The sequence below is a fragment of the Melospiza melodia genome, chromosome 3 (assembly GCF_035770615.1).
Source record: "Melospiza melodia melodia isolate bMelMel2 chromosome 3, bMelMel2.pri, whole genome shotgun sequence".
Taxonomy (NCBI): domain Eukaryota; kingdom Metazoa; phylum Chordata; class Aves; order Passeriformes; family Passerellidae; genus Melospiza; species Melospiza melodia.
This window is the reverse complement of record NC_086196.1, coordinates 125,316,069-125,333,373: the sequence shown is the minus strand read 5'-3', so window position 1 is coordinate 125,333,373 and position 17,305 is coordinate 125,316,069. Positions and strand designations below refer to the sequence as shown.

The window sequence follows — 17,305 nt, the reverse complement described above, 5'->3', positions numbered from 1 at the left end:
ATGCTAATTCTATGGGTTTAGGTAGGTAATTAAGAGAATTAAAAATGAGAGGTATCTGTATTTTGGCTGTTTTTCTGTTCACTGTGAACTCCTTTGAAACCAACAGCTATTTTTAGAATCTCTTACATACGTGCTGAAAAAGGCTTATCTGGCAAGATGAATGTGCTTTTTAATCCCACATTGACTGTGACAGTGATGACACACTGCCTACAAAGTGCAGCTTGCAGACATAACTCAGGCATTCAGAAGAGACCTCTGCATCATGTATTCCAGTTCTCAAAGCTTAGGTCAAAGATACCAAAAATGAGATATGCTGAAAGAGGTACCATCTATAAATTGGAGTAGAATGCTTCTGGTTGGCAACAGAGAAGATGGAACAAAAATATGAAGAATAAGAAAACATGGTGTTGGAGTGTGACTCAATTTTCTGTCTCACCCTCATCATGAAATGGCTTTTTAGCAAAGTCAGCAGTATCAAGAATAAATCCAGGTCCAGAAGATCAAAAGGTTCAGTATCCACATAGTAGTGTGTTGCACAAATCAGCAATATCTGTCGGGGATGACTGCAAGAAAAGCAACCCTTGTATTTTTTCTGTCAGAAATCTATGGTGAAGGAAAGGTTGCATGGCAGCAGTAAGGCTGCAAAGAAAAATACCAAGAGCATAGTTCTCACTTTCTGTTTTACCTTTTTTTTTTTTTAATTATATTACAGATAAAAATGGATTGTTATCCATATTGTGGCTACTTGTCCCAAAAATAGAAAATCTGTGCAGTTAATATAAACACATTTTTAAAATAGTCAGACATTATGCTAATAACTTTAATGTGCAGAGTATATGACTCACAGAAAGTGCAGGTGTGCAGGAAGCACCCCGATGATCAGACAATATTAGGACAAGTTGCTAACAGAGACATGAATATATTTTAATTTCATTCCCACCTACTTCAAAGGCAATAACTTTCACTAAAAACCCATCTTTCTCAAAATGCAAAGTTCAAGAGAATTTATTTTTCTGTAAGAACTTCTTGTGGCTTAGTTAAAGACAATTAGAAACATGTCTGATACTTTCACACATCCTTTTCATAGACATCAGTATATCTGAATAGGTTTAGTTGAGAACTTCGCAGTTTCTGAGCTCCCCCACCTGTGTATTCACTGTACATCTAAACAGGGTGAGAGAACAGGCCTGAAAACCAGAATAAAATGCCATAATGGGGCATATCTGCCCCACTGGTTCTTAGCAAAATCTGACTAGTGCCACATGCAGTATCAAAGCCCTCGTTCCTCTGCACACATTAGATCTCTCCTTCTCTCCAGAGAGAACCTTGAAGCTGCTGATTTTCTTATTCCACATGCTGACTGGACTGAAAATTTTTAAACACTTACTGATCAGAGGCTGTCTGAAAACTTCCATTATCAGAAGGAACTTTTCATGAGGAATTAAACTTTGCAGCTTCTAGCATCAACACACAATTATGTCATGACTTTCATGCAGGGTCTAGTGCACTGTAAACCACAAGTTTACAGTCCCTGTTCCTGAGACAGAACCTTCTCAGGGACCAGCCAGAGATGATGGAATGAGCTTCAGTATGAAGCTTTCACAACCCAATTTTCTTTCCCTCTTACTGCAGTCAAAACTTACTAATTTCTTTAAACCTACACAAGTTCTAACTCAGATACAGCTACTTTAAATTATGTTCATCCTTAACAGAACAAAGAACTTCTATCTAAAAGAATCAGGCTCATTTAATATGCTTAATTATGGTGCTCAGTCCCCACGCTGATGACATTAAGGACCAATATAATACTAAAAAAATTCCTACACACAATGGAAACTCTTTCAGAGAACAATGTGTGTTCATGTCTCATAGTTGTAAACTAGCTAAATAACTTTGGAATCTTAGATAAACATAAATAAAAAATAATCATAGCACTTCAACACTGAAGATAATTGGAACTCTCTAGTTTCCCGTATCTTAGTAAAAAATATTGTGAACATTTTAACATCTCAACAAATAACTTAGTTACAATGTCCCATTTATTTTCCAAGCTCTTTATGGGCATTTTTCAGTTCCTATTTACTGTGAAAAGGATCTGATGCATTATTTCAGTCTAGATTAGTACTTACAGTGTCTTATAATTTCTAGTTCAATAGGATTAATAGTCTTTCACCTAAAGCAAGACATTCCAAACAACACCACCTGTAATTTTTGAGCAAAGAAATTTCAGTCATGTTCTGAAATGACCATCACTGTGAGACTGGCTCAGTCATCTCCCAGGTATGACTTTATAGCTTTGAGAACTGACAGATTGTTATGTCTTGAAATTCATGCAGGGAATGGTATTGTGGCTGTAAATCACAAGGGCAACTCAGAGAGTGGCCAGAACCCTCTGGAATAATCTTTACATTCCTGTTTTGCTCAATAAGCCTCTTAGTTGAAAGATTACCCATGATGAGGTTTCTTTTCTCCAGGACTGGTAAAGGATAGCTCCTGTGTCATTGACAGCTGCTTAATTAAATTTAAACAAGGCTTTTTGTTAGGCATTTATCTGTACTTGTACTCTTCCAAGGACTATAAAGGGCAAGAAACTCAAATCCAAAGTCAATTTGACTTCCGTGATTTGCTTCAAGGCATATTTATATCTAAACTGCTAATCTAAAATCCTGGAAGCAACTGTATCAATTAAAATAAATAAATCAAGTTCAATAAATCCATAGCTGGATTGGACTAACATTTCAGTAATTATTCAATATTCTGCTTTGTCTGACAGAGTTTTCTGCCCTTGTTGACTGAGTCTACTTAAAAATCTTGTTGAAAGAGCAGGTTGCACCATAGTCCTGGGACAAGTCCTTTTCTGCTTGGCACACACTGAAATATCACTCTGAAGTTTACAGCTTCTATTGCAGCCTCAGCCTGTGTGCAGTGAAAGAGATCTCCCCTTCTCTTGACCCCCAGGTGCATACCAGAGTAACATCAGAAACATCTTGGAGCTTCATCCCACTGACTTTCTAATTCCATCCTTGGAAAAAATGTGTCTGCTTCACAGTAACTTCTTACTGATTGCATCAGGTTTGAAAACTGTTACTGCTACTCCCAGATTTCTTAAGATTTTTAAGCTTATTGCTGAGAAGAATAAGATGACATATCAACATTCTTGATCATTTGCTGGGTGGCCCAACTAGGAGTATCTCAGGGTACCAATGCCTGCTTCAGCCCACCCAGCAGTAATTTCCTTGGAAATAGCTAGAAAAAAATACAACTGTTCTCACTTTTCTTATTTTTTCAGAATAGCCACTTTGGATTAACAGCGATTCATTTACGGATTTTTTTCCACTTCTGAACTCCACTCAGGAGATGAAATCAGACTTACATGACCACCTGCCAATATACAGTGTGACTATCCTTATCTACAAGAGTCAAATAGATAGTATATATAAATATAGTCTTAAGCACTCTGATGATTAAGCAACAACCCTGAGAATCCTGCTGGTTTTATTAATTTAGTATTCGTTTTCTTTACCTCGATATTCTCTTCTTCTGAGTGGATGAAGTATGCTACAACAACATGTAGTAATCTCACTTGTAAATATACATCACAACTATAGACAATAACACGATGCAAATACAAGACACATCACCTGCATGGGAGATTTTTTACCCCTTAGAAAATAATTGGAACCCAAGTGAAATGAATAAAACTCTATGAAAATTAACTTTTTCCCCTGCTTTTGCTATGTTTAGCACACACAAGCTACTTTTGTTGCTTTTACAAAAATGGCGACGTGTAATAGGCACCTCAAGAGTAATAAATCAGAAAAGCTCCAAATGGCTTTTTGGATTTATTTGTTTAGAGTGTTTGCATGAAAGGTGGCCTTGCAAGAAAGCAAAATGGCTGTTCAAGGAAAGTGAAAAATGACCAAAGTTTTGCTGCTTCTAATTTATTTGATAGATGCGCTCAGGCTCAACAACTGCATTTCAGTGATTCTGTGTATCTTTCTTATTTTTATTTTTCTCATTCTCTGAGCTGCAGTGTCCACACCTAAATTTGGCAAAATTGAACGAGTAATGAAACACAGATCCCTTCTGCATCTCCCTTACAGCCTGATTTACATAAACTTGATTTACCTGCACTTGTTTATGATATTTTTTTTTTTATTTGCATATCATCTCTTAAGTGGTGCAGTTGTGTCAAAATACTTGCAAATCCCAATTACCAAAACTAATTTTCATCTATAAACACTTATTATTTCATTGTTATTTATAGCTAAATAAAACTAAAATAACCCGTTAAGCGTTCGCATATATGAACAATTTTGTCCAGAAAAGCAATGCAAACCAAACCAAGACTAATTCTGAAATTTTTTTTTGCAACCAGGTAATACAAAGGGAATTATCTATTCTTAAAATAAGATTTGTATCAAAAGAAAGAAGCATGCCTCTTAATTCTGCATGTCAGTTAAATTGTGCAAGCACTGTTTGTCCAAAAAGTAAAATGACTGATGGCAACTGGTTGCTAAAATAGAAAGAAATACAGTTTGAATTCCAATCTATTTTCTTTTAAATACATTATTTTTTTCAGAAAACATTCTGCTGCAGCATGTGTGAGCATTGGTACACACAAGCAAAGTCCTAATAAAGACAAGTTCATGGGCTACATTACATTGTAGAGATCAACCTTGAGTACAATGGTGAAGAATCAGACTTGAAAAATTTATTTTTACAGTACCCAAATATGTGCTGTTCAAATGTATATCTGCTTGTTTTACAGTTTAGTCCTCAGAAAGATTAGTAAGCAGTGTACATAATGTGATTTTTTGAGGTTTTCTGGGTAGAAAAAGGAAAGAACTGAGAAAAGGAACTGGGAAAAGTAGTATGATTCTAATACATAGTAAAAGAAACTAAAATATGAAAATAAATATTAAAATACTTCAGTATAGTAGAGTATTTTATATATTTGCCCTAAATAAGACTCACTGCGGTGTATCGGGCTGTTTGATTTTTTCTTTTCACTTCAGCTTTCTAAAAATTTGGATGTCAGAAGCTGCAAGGCTGAACAGTTAAGAGACAATTATAAGGGACTGGAAAATCCAAATAAATGATAATACAGTATGTAGTTTCTAACCTTTAGGCTTCAGTGTCCCCATTTAGACTTAAATAATTTTGTCTGACAGAGACTGGGTGATCAAAAGAATTCATGTTAGTATATTATCTAATATATGTTTTATTAATATCTTCATTACAGAATTTTACTAAATGGCCCAGAAAGAGTTAAAGGATAGTATGAACATCAAAGCTACAACTCAAACACCTTTTCAGGAACTTACACATAATGTTATATACTTACACAGATATATTGATTTTGAGAAATATTTAAATGTGGTTTGATGTTATTGCACAAAGTAGTACAGGGTCATGCTTGGGTCCCTGTGTTCTTATGATCCTGCTATATAAGAAGCATTTATTTATATAATTTCACTGAATAAAGCCCCATTGCACTCTGTAATTTCAGACGTGGCACTCCACAGATTTTTACACCATAACAAGAGCTACAAAACAACAGTAGGCATCTATGAGTAACAGCACTTACGGTGATTGCAAAAGCTATTAAAATGCAGGCAACCATAATTTCATAATGAAAAAACCAGGCCTGTATGGAGAAAGAACATTTTTCATCTCTAGTCTTTTACTTTATTGTCCTGGAGCTTTTATACTGCATCTCTCTTTTCTAGTGATTGCTGCACTCTCTAAGAGTCCTGTAGGTCAAACTCAAGGTACTGTGTTTCATAACAAAATCAATTTTCACAATGTTTTTGCTGCAGTTTTAAGAAGTACACTAAGTCTGCACCTTTGATAAAACATAACTAATTAAATTGTTAAAAATGAGTATGCTTGAGAACTTCATTGGTCTACCAATAAGACAGAGGTATTTCTATGAACATTCCAGTCACTTTAATACCATCATTGCTAAACAAAAGGAAGAGTGTCCTTTATGCAGTCCATCTGATTGCACAAGTCAAACTACTCTTCTAACTCACTCTTTTAGGACACTTGCTAGTATTTTATTTTCCTTCCTATATTTACATTTTTTCCCCAAATTGTATTGTTTCAAAAGAAAATAAATGCTTTAATTTTTATGTCTCTGATCCTTCAGACTGATTCCTTACACAGCTCCTCATGCACGTTGCTTGCTGTAGAGGAGTTCTGTGCAGCATCAAGTTGTTATAAACAGATGGACTGGAAGAAATGGACCATATTTTTCTGTGATGTAGCTACAGATAACATATATATATATACACATATATATGTATCTAACGCGATGATGCTGGGGAAGAAGCTGCAGGGCAATCAGCAGATATCCTGAGTTCCATACACAGTTTTAATCAGGTTTGTCTATAGCAATATCCATTCAGGGTACATACATACATTCCTAGATCTATGAGAATAAAAGCTCTCATGTGTACTTGAGCCTTCCTTAAATACCCAGAAAGAACAGGCATTTTGCTGGGTGCTTTTGTGCCAATCCATGAGATAATTCATCTAGCACAAACCTTTTTCTTCCTATATATAACTGAAATTCAGAGCTGCAAGTGCAACAAATACAATAAGGGAAAAAGGATACAGGCATACAAGGCTTATGTTTGGGCCTTTAATTTTATCAGATACATTTCCTATTCTTCCATTTTCCTGAGTAATGGATATAGGCAGCTGGCTAAAAGACTCATTAGCCAGTGAATGAAACTGAACTGTGGTCTGTAATATTTTTATTTTATCATAAGTGCAATTGCTAAATATGTATCTCTACAATTTCATGCAGAAGTATTTTTTGCAAGATGACAATATCACAAATGTATCAAACAGAGTAACATCTAGATGAAAGCTCTTGCTTTCAAAACAGGAAGTGGTTTTTAAATACACGGCCCTAAAATTCCAGTAGAACTCAAATACTATTTTGGAAAACGATGTAAGTTTTCCATTAACATGAAACAGTCCCTAAACTGTGCATTTTACTACATTGATCAAGCTCATATTTTTGCTACAATGCAAACTCTTCATAAATAATACACAAACTAAAGTTTCTCTGTCATCTGTACACGGAGTCTATCGATATAAAGAGCACTCTGTAGATGTACTTTAATAAGAAGTCACTAATCTAGTTCACCAAAGGCTAGACTGAAAAGCACAAGAACAACAGGCATGCTGCATGCTGCAGGCAATGTTCAGTGCCATGGCGTCCCACTCTCCAGGGCCCTTCCTGAAAACAGAGTTCAAAGCTTCTGTAGCTGTCTGGCACAGCTGAAGTCTCTGCCCTCACTGGGTGCAGATGTGTCTGTCTCCCTGGAAACTGATGAACCTTGAAGTCCAAAATTGTTCAGCTTTTTAGTACCTCAGTGGCCTACATCTGGTTAAGTAACTTTGAGAATTGAAAGAAAAAACTCAAGGTTTCCTTCTAACTGAGCTGAATTCACAGAGTAACTGAACTCTCAATAATTCTAATTAATTTAGACTTGTCCCAAGTCTTGAAGAGCAATTCTTTAAGTTTGTATAAGTTTGTTAAAAAAACCCCAAAAACCTATTTTTTGCTTTACAGTCTGTTGGGAAAGGATAACATGGGTGGAAATACAGTGGACTAATAATGTTTAGCCTGCAAATGGCTGTGGAGTTATTTTGTACCAATCTAGACTGTTCTCCATCAAATAAATAACCGAGTGACAAGTTGTGACTGAGCTAAGTGACAGCAGATATGTATTTTTGGTAACAGGCGCCTGAACAATCACATTGTTCAATGATCAAATGGTGTATTGCATGGTGCAGATAAATTTGGCTCTGTGAATAACACTGCATGTATTTTTTATGCAGGATCTTATGAATACAACCGCATACACTATGAATATTTAGGACCATATGCAGGCTGGATCATCAATTGAGAGATGCCCTTCACTTAGATCTCTATATAACAAATATAAATATTTATTACATTGTCCTTGTAATAACATAATTTATAATACTAAAACATGTACAGCTGCATCAGCATTTTCTTTTATATTCTGTCTAGCATAGAAAATAATTCTCATCTGAAAACTTGATAACTAATGTCAAGGAGAGAATTATTTCTGCCAAGTAAGGACAGCATGAAGGGGATGACAGAAGAACTTATCCTCCACAAAAAATATTTCTGCAACATTAACAAATAGATGCAAGAGTTTTATGTATTTTATTAGGGAAGTCTGTTGAATAACTATGATTAAGACAATAAAATAAAAAAAATCAATTCAAATCAAGAAAATAATATAATAAAGTCTGATTTAGACCACATTATCAATATGTGAGAAACTCACAGCAGTGATGAGTCTGAAAGCAGTATTCACGTTAGTACTGCATTGCTCTCAGGATATTCTTCTGGTCTCATGAGGCAAGCCTTATTTACTCAGTCTAAAATTTCTACAAATAAGATACAAACTTCAGTTTGCACAGCTAAGCAAAAAACTCTAATCCTGCAGGTTCCCAGACACTAGAGATTTAGTGCTGACTGTGGATTCTGCTCTTAGAAAAACACTAAAAACTTGCCATTACTTTAACTCCGTATTTATGTTGCTGGATTTTTTCACAATAAATATATTTATACTTTTCATGGACAATATTATCCAAAATCTGAGTAAGTCCACTATACCTTCATTTCACAGCATCCTTCAAAACCTCAGTAGCGTCTTTCAGATAATAGAAATATTATCCTGTTTATTGCTTTTGTACTAAAAAGAAAATTTGATTTTTCAAGTCACAGCAGATACAAGCTGAATAGAGCTTAGCACTTTTTCCAAGCACCTTGGGCATAAATAGCTAATCAATCATATTTAATCAATATGTTGTTCAGCCATGCAGATTCCCACGTCTGTAATTCCAGCTTTATTCAAATGATCTTTAGTCTCAGTACATTCTTCATTGATTTTTTTCTCATCCAGAAAAGGCATAGAAATAGATAAGTGCTACATCTTAAAACTTGGAAATACCAGTTTAGAAAACAAAAAGAAAGTAATCCCTGGTACCTATTTTTATATCCAATATGTTTCACTATTTTAAGGTTTGGAACAACCTTAAAAGTCTTCTTTGTTGTCCAGGCCTCACTCTCATTGACAGTGTCCTACAGTGATTATAGGAATGGGCTTCAAGAGTATAAATTGCTCATTTTAACATATTTATTATAGCAGTAGCACAGGAGAAAACATTCCATGAATAGGAAGTTTAGGTCTTTATATAGTTTCCATCTACATCCAAGAATGGCAGACTGAATGGATTTAAAAGCACAAAGAATTCCCATTTAAATTATTAAGCAAAGCCTCCACAACTGCAATTTTGTGGATTGCAAACACGTGTAAGTGTTGATTATTCTTTTTAAAATCTTAAAGTGTGACAAAACACCTCTTATTGTTAGTCTTTTCATTGTCTATGTTGGCACTGAGTAAGCATGAGCATAGCTGTTTCAGTTTGAAAACTATTGAAAAATGTAAATAACCCATTGATCTTTGAATAAACAGTTGAATGTGGCATTTGCTTTCGTATTAAATAATTTGAAATGAGAGGAAAAACCGCATGACATTAAAAGCACAATCTATCTTATTGTGTGGTTATTTTCCAGTGACTTTGTAAAAGCACTGCTCTCCACTTATTTCAGAAGATAACAAGAATCTGTGCCTGGCTGGTTTGATCAGTGAACTGAGAGGCGAGAGAGAATATTTGCATTTAAAAATGCTCTTTAATCTGGCAGTCCTAGACCTAAGAGCTGTTACAGCTTCACAGTGTCTTGACAGACTGGCCTATTCCTTGCAAACAAATTATATATTTGTTTGTAATAGCAAGAAGCTTATCTAAGTATTCATATTATGATGAGTGGCTTTCTGTGCAAAAGTCCTCTATTTATCCAAGAGTGAAAATGCAAGTGGAGTTAAAATACAAAAGTAATGTGTTTTTTAGTCCCAAATGTATTCCATTTTGGTAATTCTTTCCATCTGGTGTAAGGAACAAGTGGTAAGTCACTTCAAAACTCACATCAGACCTCTTAGCAAGGCTCACCAAAGCTTCTAAAAAAATGTAAAGAAAAAATATCACTGGACAGTTCATTACTAGCTTTTGATTCAGAAGGAAAAAATACAGATCCAGAGTGAAATGCTCTCCGAAACAGGATCAGAAACCAACAGTAGTTTTGGCTTAGATTTGGATTAAGCACCCTTCTAATATTTAGCTTTAGTTTCGAGTGGAAAAGTCTGGAAAAAAAATCTGGACGCTCAGATCAAAATATACCATGCAGAACACTGCTTTGCCCAGTCAAGTTGCCCCATCCCTACAAGTGTTGAAGGTCAGGTTGGATGAGGATTTGAGCAACCTGGTCTAGAAACCCTCATGGCAGGGGGCTTGAACTAGATGATCTGTAAGATGCCTTCCAACTCAAACTATTCCACTATTCTATGATTCTACTATTTATTGTCTCAATAGTAGCAAACCTACTCAAGTACTCTTCACTTCTGTATAAATCATTAATCTCAATCTATCGTGCCTATTGCCTGTTTCACAAGTTGCCAACAAGACCTTAGCCTTTAGAGGACCCTCAGGTCCTCCTCCCCAGAGCTGCTTTGCAGCAGGTCAGCCCTCAGCCTGCGCTGGTGCCTGGCATTGTTCTTCCTCAGGTGCAGGATCCTGCATTTGTCTCGGCTGAGATTCAGACAGTTCTTCTCTGCCCATCTCTCCAGCTTGTCAAGGTCCCTCTGAAGGGCTGCACAGCCCTCTGGAGTATCAGCCACTCCTCCCAGCTTTGTGTCACCAGTGAACTTGCTGAGGAGGCCTCTGCTCCTTCATCCAAGTCACTGATGAATACCTTAAACAATACTGGGCTTCCTATTGAAGCGTGGCAGACACCACAGGTGATAGGTCTCCAGCTAGACCCTGTGAGACTGATCACACCCCTGGGATCTGCCATTCAGCCAGTTCTCAGTACACCCCCCTGCCTACCCATGTACCTGTTCTATTGGGTTTGTGTGGCAAACTTTTGATAGTGGGGAGGGGGCTAAAGGGGGAACTTCTGTGAGAAGATGCCAGAAGACTTCCCCATGTTCATCAGTGCCAATGACAGCCTGCTCTGGGACAGAACCAGCACGGGCAAAGGCTGGGCCAACCAGAGTTGATAGTAACACCTCTGTGATAACATATTTAAAAAGAAGAAGAAGAAAAAAGAAGGCCGTGTAATTGTGGCCAGAGAAGAGTGGGTTGAGAATATGTGAGAGGAGCAGTTCTGCAGACTCCAAGGTCAGTGCAGAAGGAGGGGCAGGAGATGCTCCAGGTGCCAGAGCTGAGATTCCCCTGCAGCCCCTGGTGCAGCCCCTGGTGAGGCAGCTGCGCCCCTGCAGCCCAGGGAGGCCGTGGGGATGCAGAGATCCACCTGCAGCCCAGGGAGGAGCCCCACACTGGGAGGAGGCTGTGACTCCATGGGAGGCTGGTGCTGGAGCAGGCTCCTGAAGGGAATCTGCAGACTTGTGGAGAGAGGAGCCCATGCTGGAGCAGGTGTAAAACTCCTTTCTCTAGGAAGCAGCAGCAGAAATAACCTGTGATGAACTGACTGTAACCCCCATTCCCTGTCTCCCTGCACCTGGGGAGGGGGTAGAGCTGAGAAGGAGATGGGGGCATGAGAGGGGAGGTGGTTTCTAGGTCTTATTTTGCTTCTCATTATCCTGTTCTGATTTTGTTGGTAATAAATTCAATTAACATCCCCAAATTGAGTCTGTTTTTCCCTTGATGGTATCACTCACTTTGGTGAGTGATTTGCCTCCTGGTTTTCATCTCAACTCATAAACCTTTCATTATATTTTCTCTCCCCTGTCCAGTTGTGGAGGGGAGTCATAGAGATGCTTTTGTGAGTGTCTTGCATCCAGTCAGCGCCAACTCACTACAACTATCCTGTCTCAACCCAACAGTTTTCTCACTTTTACACTTCTTCGTCTCTCTCTCTGACCTCACCAGGGATGTGAGCACCTGTGTGTGGCTGCAGTTAAAGCACAACACCAGGTCACAAACCCTCTTGATCCCAAAAGCTGCATGGCAGCTGCCAGTTACATTCTCCATCCAGATTCACGCCAAATTAACTACTTTTAAAGTGAAGAAGGTCCACAAAGTAACTACTTTCTCTTTGCATGTATTTTCTAATGTTAGTACCTCTTCCTGTGGCTAAGAAATTCCTCTAAGATACTATCAAGGGTGCACTCAATATAAAGCAAGTTTCAAAGGCAAGTAATGAAAAAGGCATGAGGTGAATCACTCCTCCTTCCTGCTCCAGTCCTCTTTTCTGAAAGTTGTTCCAAATGTTTTTCCCTCTGGCTAGGTCTGACATTCAAAATGTTGCACATGAATATATTCACCACAATGACAGGACTTGACTTTTCTAAAGAAACCTTCAGACATCTGCTTTTATGAATTCTCAGAAAGGCCATCAGGAAACCTCAAAATAGTTATATAGTGGATAATCCAAACGTCTACATGCTTATCCAAACCAATTTGAGCAGTTAGATGTTTCAAGGTCAAACAGTCAATACAATCTCTGATTAGTAGTGCTCAGCAAATGGCTAAAGATTTTTCTCAGGAAATGCTGCCTAAACATTTTTAAAAAATCTGTTGTAGCCATTAGATTCTATTTCTTGAATTCCCTTTCAGATCAGCATTCAAGTTACTACGTTTCATTAGAGCAAACAAAAATACAGAATATGGATACTCACAATCAATGACAGTGCATTCATATGTACCACTAGTCAAACCAATGGTGCTTGCAAAAGTAGGAAAAAAATGGTGTGAAATACTGTAATCAAAAATGAAAAATATAAACTCATAAGGAAATTCTAATGCACTTGTAGGTTGCTTAGAAGCAAGAAAAAAAAAAAAGTAAATTGAATAAATTATTCATTATAAATTAGTTTTTCATTTGTAGGATTAAGGAGGAAAGAACAACAATTATACACGACATTTGCTGCAGGTCCACAAATAGATTCACTTGCTTTTAGTGTCCAGACAAGTATCTGATTTATTATATGGTTTACTTGGGAAGAAAAACTGTGTTGATTACTTTTGGCAAAATAAAAATATTTTCTCTAAAACATAATTTTCAACATTATACACAGATATGTGACAGTGAACTTTTCCTTCTACCAGCCTAGCATCAGAGTTCTAGTTATTATCTCAGCCCATAAGATACCAAAATTATTTAGACTGAACTTACAAACTTCTATAAAATAACAAGAAATTTTCATTGCAGACTGGTGCATGATAGCAAGCTCATATATTCCTAGCTGTAGAATATAGACGTTGAAAGGACATAGGAGACGGAAGATCTCCAAAACATGAGTTTTGACCTATAAGGCAGCACTTTTTTAGCTGCTATTTAAGAAGGGGGAAAAAACCCACAAACACATATGTCTGTTTTTACTGGACTAATGTATCACAAATTAAATTGACTTTTTTAATTGCATCTATGTTTTGTGCTCCTGAGAGTGTGGTCATTTCAAAAATATGGGGAACTGGCTGAATGCCTTCCTAACCTGGATAATCCAGCTGCCTTAACTTCTCTCTCCTTTTGCTTTCCATACGTTTATCATCCAGAAAAAGTGCAAGAAATGCTCCCTAGAAGATGCTTAATACTCTAGGACTTTTACTAGTACTGTAAATGAAAAAATTAATTACTTCAATTATAATCCTAATTTTACATTACAAAGGTTCTGTATCTGCACAGAAAGGAAGGTTTTATACATTTTGATACTAACAGACAATAATACACTGTCAAGGAAGTGTATACTTATGAAATTCCATTTCTTAGCAGGACTTTTAGCTCATTCATTAATGGAAACTGTTGAAGTAAATAATAGCGGAGTGACCTCCCCCCCCCCACACTCTTTCTTGCTGCTGTTGCTCAGCTGTGATTCTTAGAATTAACAGAATGTGCATCCCTGATTTGAAGTGGCTGTGACACTACAAATACACACAGTTGAGTGAAGCTTTAACAACAAAACATAATTTCTGATTAATTTTCCTTTCTTCTGTTCTAGGAAGACTATTAATTGAATAAAAGTGCCTCTTTCCCTGGTGGTAGGATTAGGGAATAAATTGGATGTTCATCTTACTCTTGGACTTGCCATAGCCGGAAAAATTCAGACATTATATTTGATAGCACTTTCTTCTCTATTTGGATATTTGGTTGTTATGGTGATAGTTCCAGGAGGAAACATTAATGAGGATGACTTGAAAGCTTTGATGTGTACAGCACAATTATTTTTAACACCTCATAAGAAAAGGTGACAGTCAGTTAGTACTGCTCCTGGCTAAAAATGAATCATTGTATCAGCTTTCATGAAAACTACCTGAATTTCTATTTGTTATGTATCTGTAACACAGTGTTGAATACAAATATGTAACAAAAAGGATTTGGAACAACAGCATGCCTTCCCCCCACCTCCTCATTTTCTCACAAAGGATATATGCTGTTATTCTTAGGAAATTGGTTACAGTAAAAACTAACTTTAAGTATACAATACAAATTTTGGAATATCTGTATTGGTCTTGTGTGACACCCCAAGAACTATCCAGCATGATGTCTCATATCCATAAGTAAGCTGTAAACAAATCTCCAAACCCACATTGCTGAGCACAGGCCTGCAGACACACTGCATCACCCAGACTGTCGTTCACCTGCAGGGAAAAGCGTTAGCGACAGAGGAGCTTTCGGCCTGGCCCGTTCCATCTCGGAAGGGCTCCGTGTCCATGGCAGAGCGTGGCTCACCCCTCTGCAGGATGGCATTTACTTACATAGTCCTCGTAGGGCTCGTGGGCCGGCGGCGGGGGCGGTCGGTACCCCGGCACGGCCGGGGCGCCCCGGGCTCGCGGCGTGGGGACGCCCCTGGCCACGGGCGGGACGGGCAGCGCTCCGCGCGTCACCGGCGCTCCGCGGGGCGCTTGGGCACCTCGTCCGGGCAGCGGCGGGGGAATGGCACCCCCACGGCCCCTGCGGGAGCAAAAGGAATCATCACTCTGGCGTGCGCAACGAGGGAGGACAGGCCCCGTTCTAAAGGCTCTCACGCTTTTACTAGTACTGAAAGCGTCATGTAACTCTGGGGTTTTGGCACCTACAATGTCAAGCACTTTTAGGCAACATCTCAGGCAGAACTTGTATTATGGAAAGGCATTATTTTTAAACTACCCAGTGCCTTTTGCACCTGATCCTCTTGTTGCTTGTACTAATAAAATTCTGAATCATTGCAATTCACAGGGCTGCAGAATTACTCCAAAGCAGTTCTAGAAGATGAAGAAAACGAGGAACCTCTTCTGTTGCTCTCAAACTTTTTTACAAGAGCAGTCATCACTCTCATTTTCATGCTTATTGGTGGGTGAGAGAAATGGATTGGCAGAAGATATTGCAGGACAGCAGAAACTTTCAAGGCGAAGTAGAGAAAGAATAGAAAAGGAGAGGAATAATTTTTCTTCCTGTCTAATTTAGTTCAGCACAAAGGATTGGTAGTGTGGGATTCTACCTTCCCCCACTGCACAGAGAGAACAGAGCATATAGAGAAGCATGGAAAGACGTTTAGCATCTTCCTGGCTATTTATGCTATATCTCCCTTGCTGTACAAATTAGTAAGCCAGAAGAAGCTGTTACTGTTTAAAAAGACTTGTATCTATACCATATGATGAAATAGAAGGGTGATAAATCAGGGTAGCAGAAGGGGGATAAATCAGGAGTTTTGTTTCAGAGCAATATGCTCCTGGGTGTGCTGTCTTTTTGGAAGACTGTGAATGCCAGTATAACAACCCTCCATGACACCCAGATCCACAGTTGTGAATGGAACTCAGGTCTCCTGTAGCAGTAGGAATGGTGGCTTGCTCCCTGCTGAAACAACCAAACCCAGTGGATTACCCTGTGATGTTTGTTACTTTACTACAAGATTCAGTAGCTGATTTTAGACTTGCAGAATCAGTGAATGGTTTGTGTTGGAAGGGACCTTCAGAGATCCTCCAGTCAAAATCCCATGCCTTGGGCAGGGACTAGTAAAGCTATGCCCAACCTGACCTTGAACACTTCCAGTGATGGGGCACCCACAACTTTTTCCAGTGTTTCTTCCCTATGTCCAACCTCTTTTCATTTAAGACTGGCAAAAAGACTCTCTCTCTTATTAGCCCTCTTTATACATGAAATGGCTGCAATGAGGTATCCCTGGGGCCTTCTCTCCTCTGGGCTGAACAACCCAGCTCTCTCAGCCCAACTTTGTAAAGGAGAGGTGCTCCAGACCTCTGACCATTTTTTGGTCTTCCTCTGGACTTGCTTCAACAGGTTTTTTTAATATTCTCCTGGGATTTTTGACTGGAAAAAAGGGAAGACATCCATGATCATTGGATCTGTGCAACTGATTAAATCATTTGGGCATTTTGCAGGAATTAGGGGCCAGAACTCCACCGATCATGCTTTGAACCCAATTTAAAAGCTGCTAGTATGTTGCAGTGACATTCTGAAAAACATTATTAAGTCAAGCTGTTCAGAGATCATGAATGTAAGGAATACTGAGCCCAGACACTATTTGAGTAGAAGATGGTGATGAATGTCAACTGCAAAAAATTCTGTGTAAGTGCATCATACTACCAATTAAAAAGCTCATGTAGGAAAAACTGATGGTAAACAAGATAGACACCCTCAGGGAAAAAACCTCAGAGGTCATAGGAAAGATCAGCCCATTCAATTACTGAACAACTCCTTTGTCAGCATAACATAAGGTACCCCCATATCCTATTTCTTCCAAAAAAAGAGTCCATTTTTTAGGACTCATCTTGAAATGACCTCTATGGAGAGAAGACTGGAAGCAGCTAGGTAGCTTAGATACTCGAGACAATGAAGTTCTTAAGGGTTCACAGGGAAAAACAAGTCTGAGACAATGTTCTAAGATTTTACACTGGCCTTAATAATAAGCAGAGATATATTTTATTTAGACATGAAAAAATACTTAGGCACATTCACACCCCAATGTTTTTAGATTATGCCAATGAAATTCACTTAAAACTGATAACCCACCAACACATAACATATAATGAAGTTTATATAAATAGGTATATTTGTATATACACACAGTATAGCTTTAATATGTATAAAAAGTAATTATTTGTCAAATAAAGTTCCACTTAGACTATGAGGCCTTCTCTGACTAAACTAGTATTTTGAACAAATATTTTATGCTACTGACCATACTGCCTTAGTACTAGCATAAAAGTATTCTTAGAAATATCCATTTCCTGT

The 17,305-nt window shown here is 38.0% G+C and overlaps 1 protein-coding gene across 3 annotated transcripts in view; it reads right to left on the bottom strand.

Moving 5' to 3' along the window:
- Positions 1-17,305, bottom strand: part of KHDRBS2 (KH RNA binding domain containing, signal transduction associated 2) — a 339,264-nt gene that overhangs the window by 108,295 nt on the left and 213,664 nt on the right. For all 3 annotated transcript variants that reach the window (XM_063153003.1, XM_063153001.1, XM_063153002.1), the window contains exon 6: positions 14,833-15,028. In XM_063153003.1, coding sequence (XP_063009073.1) covers positions 14,833-15,028 — 196 coding nt within the window. The remainder of the gene's footprint in view (positions 1-14,832; positions 15,029-17,305) is intronic.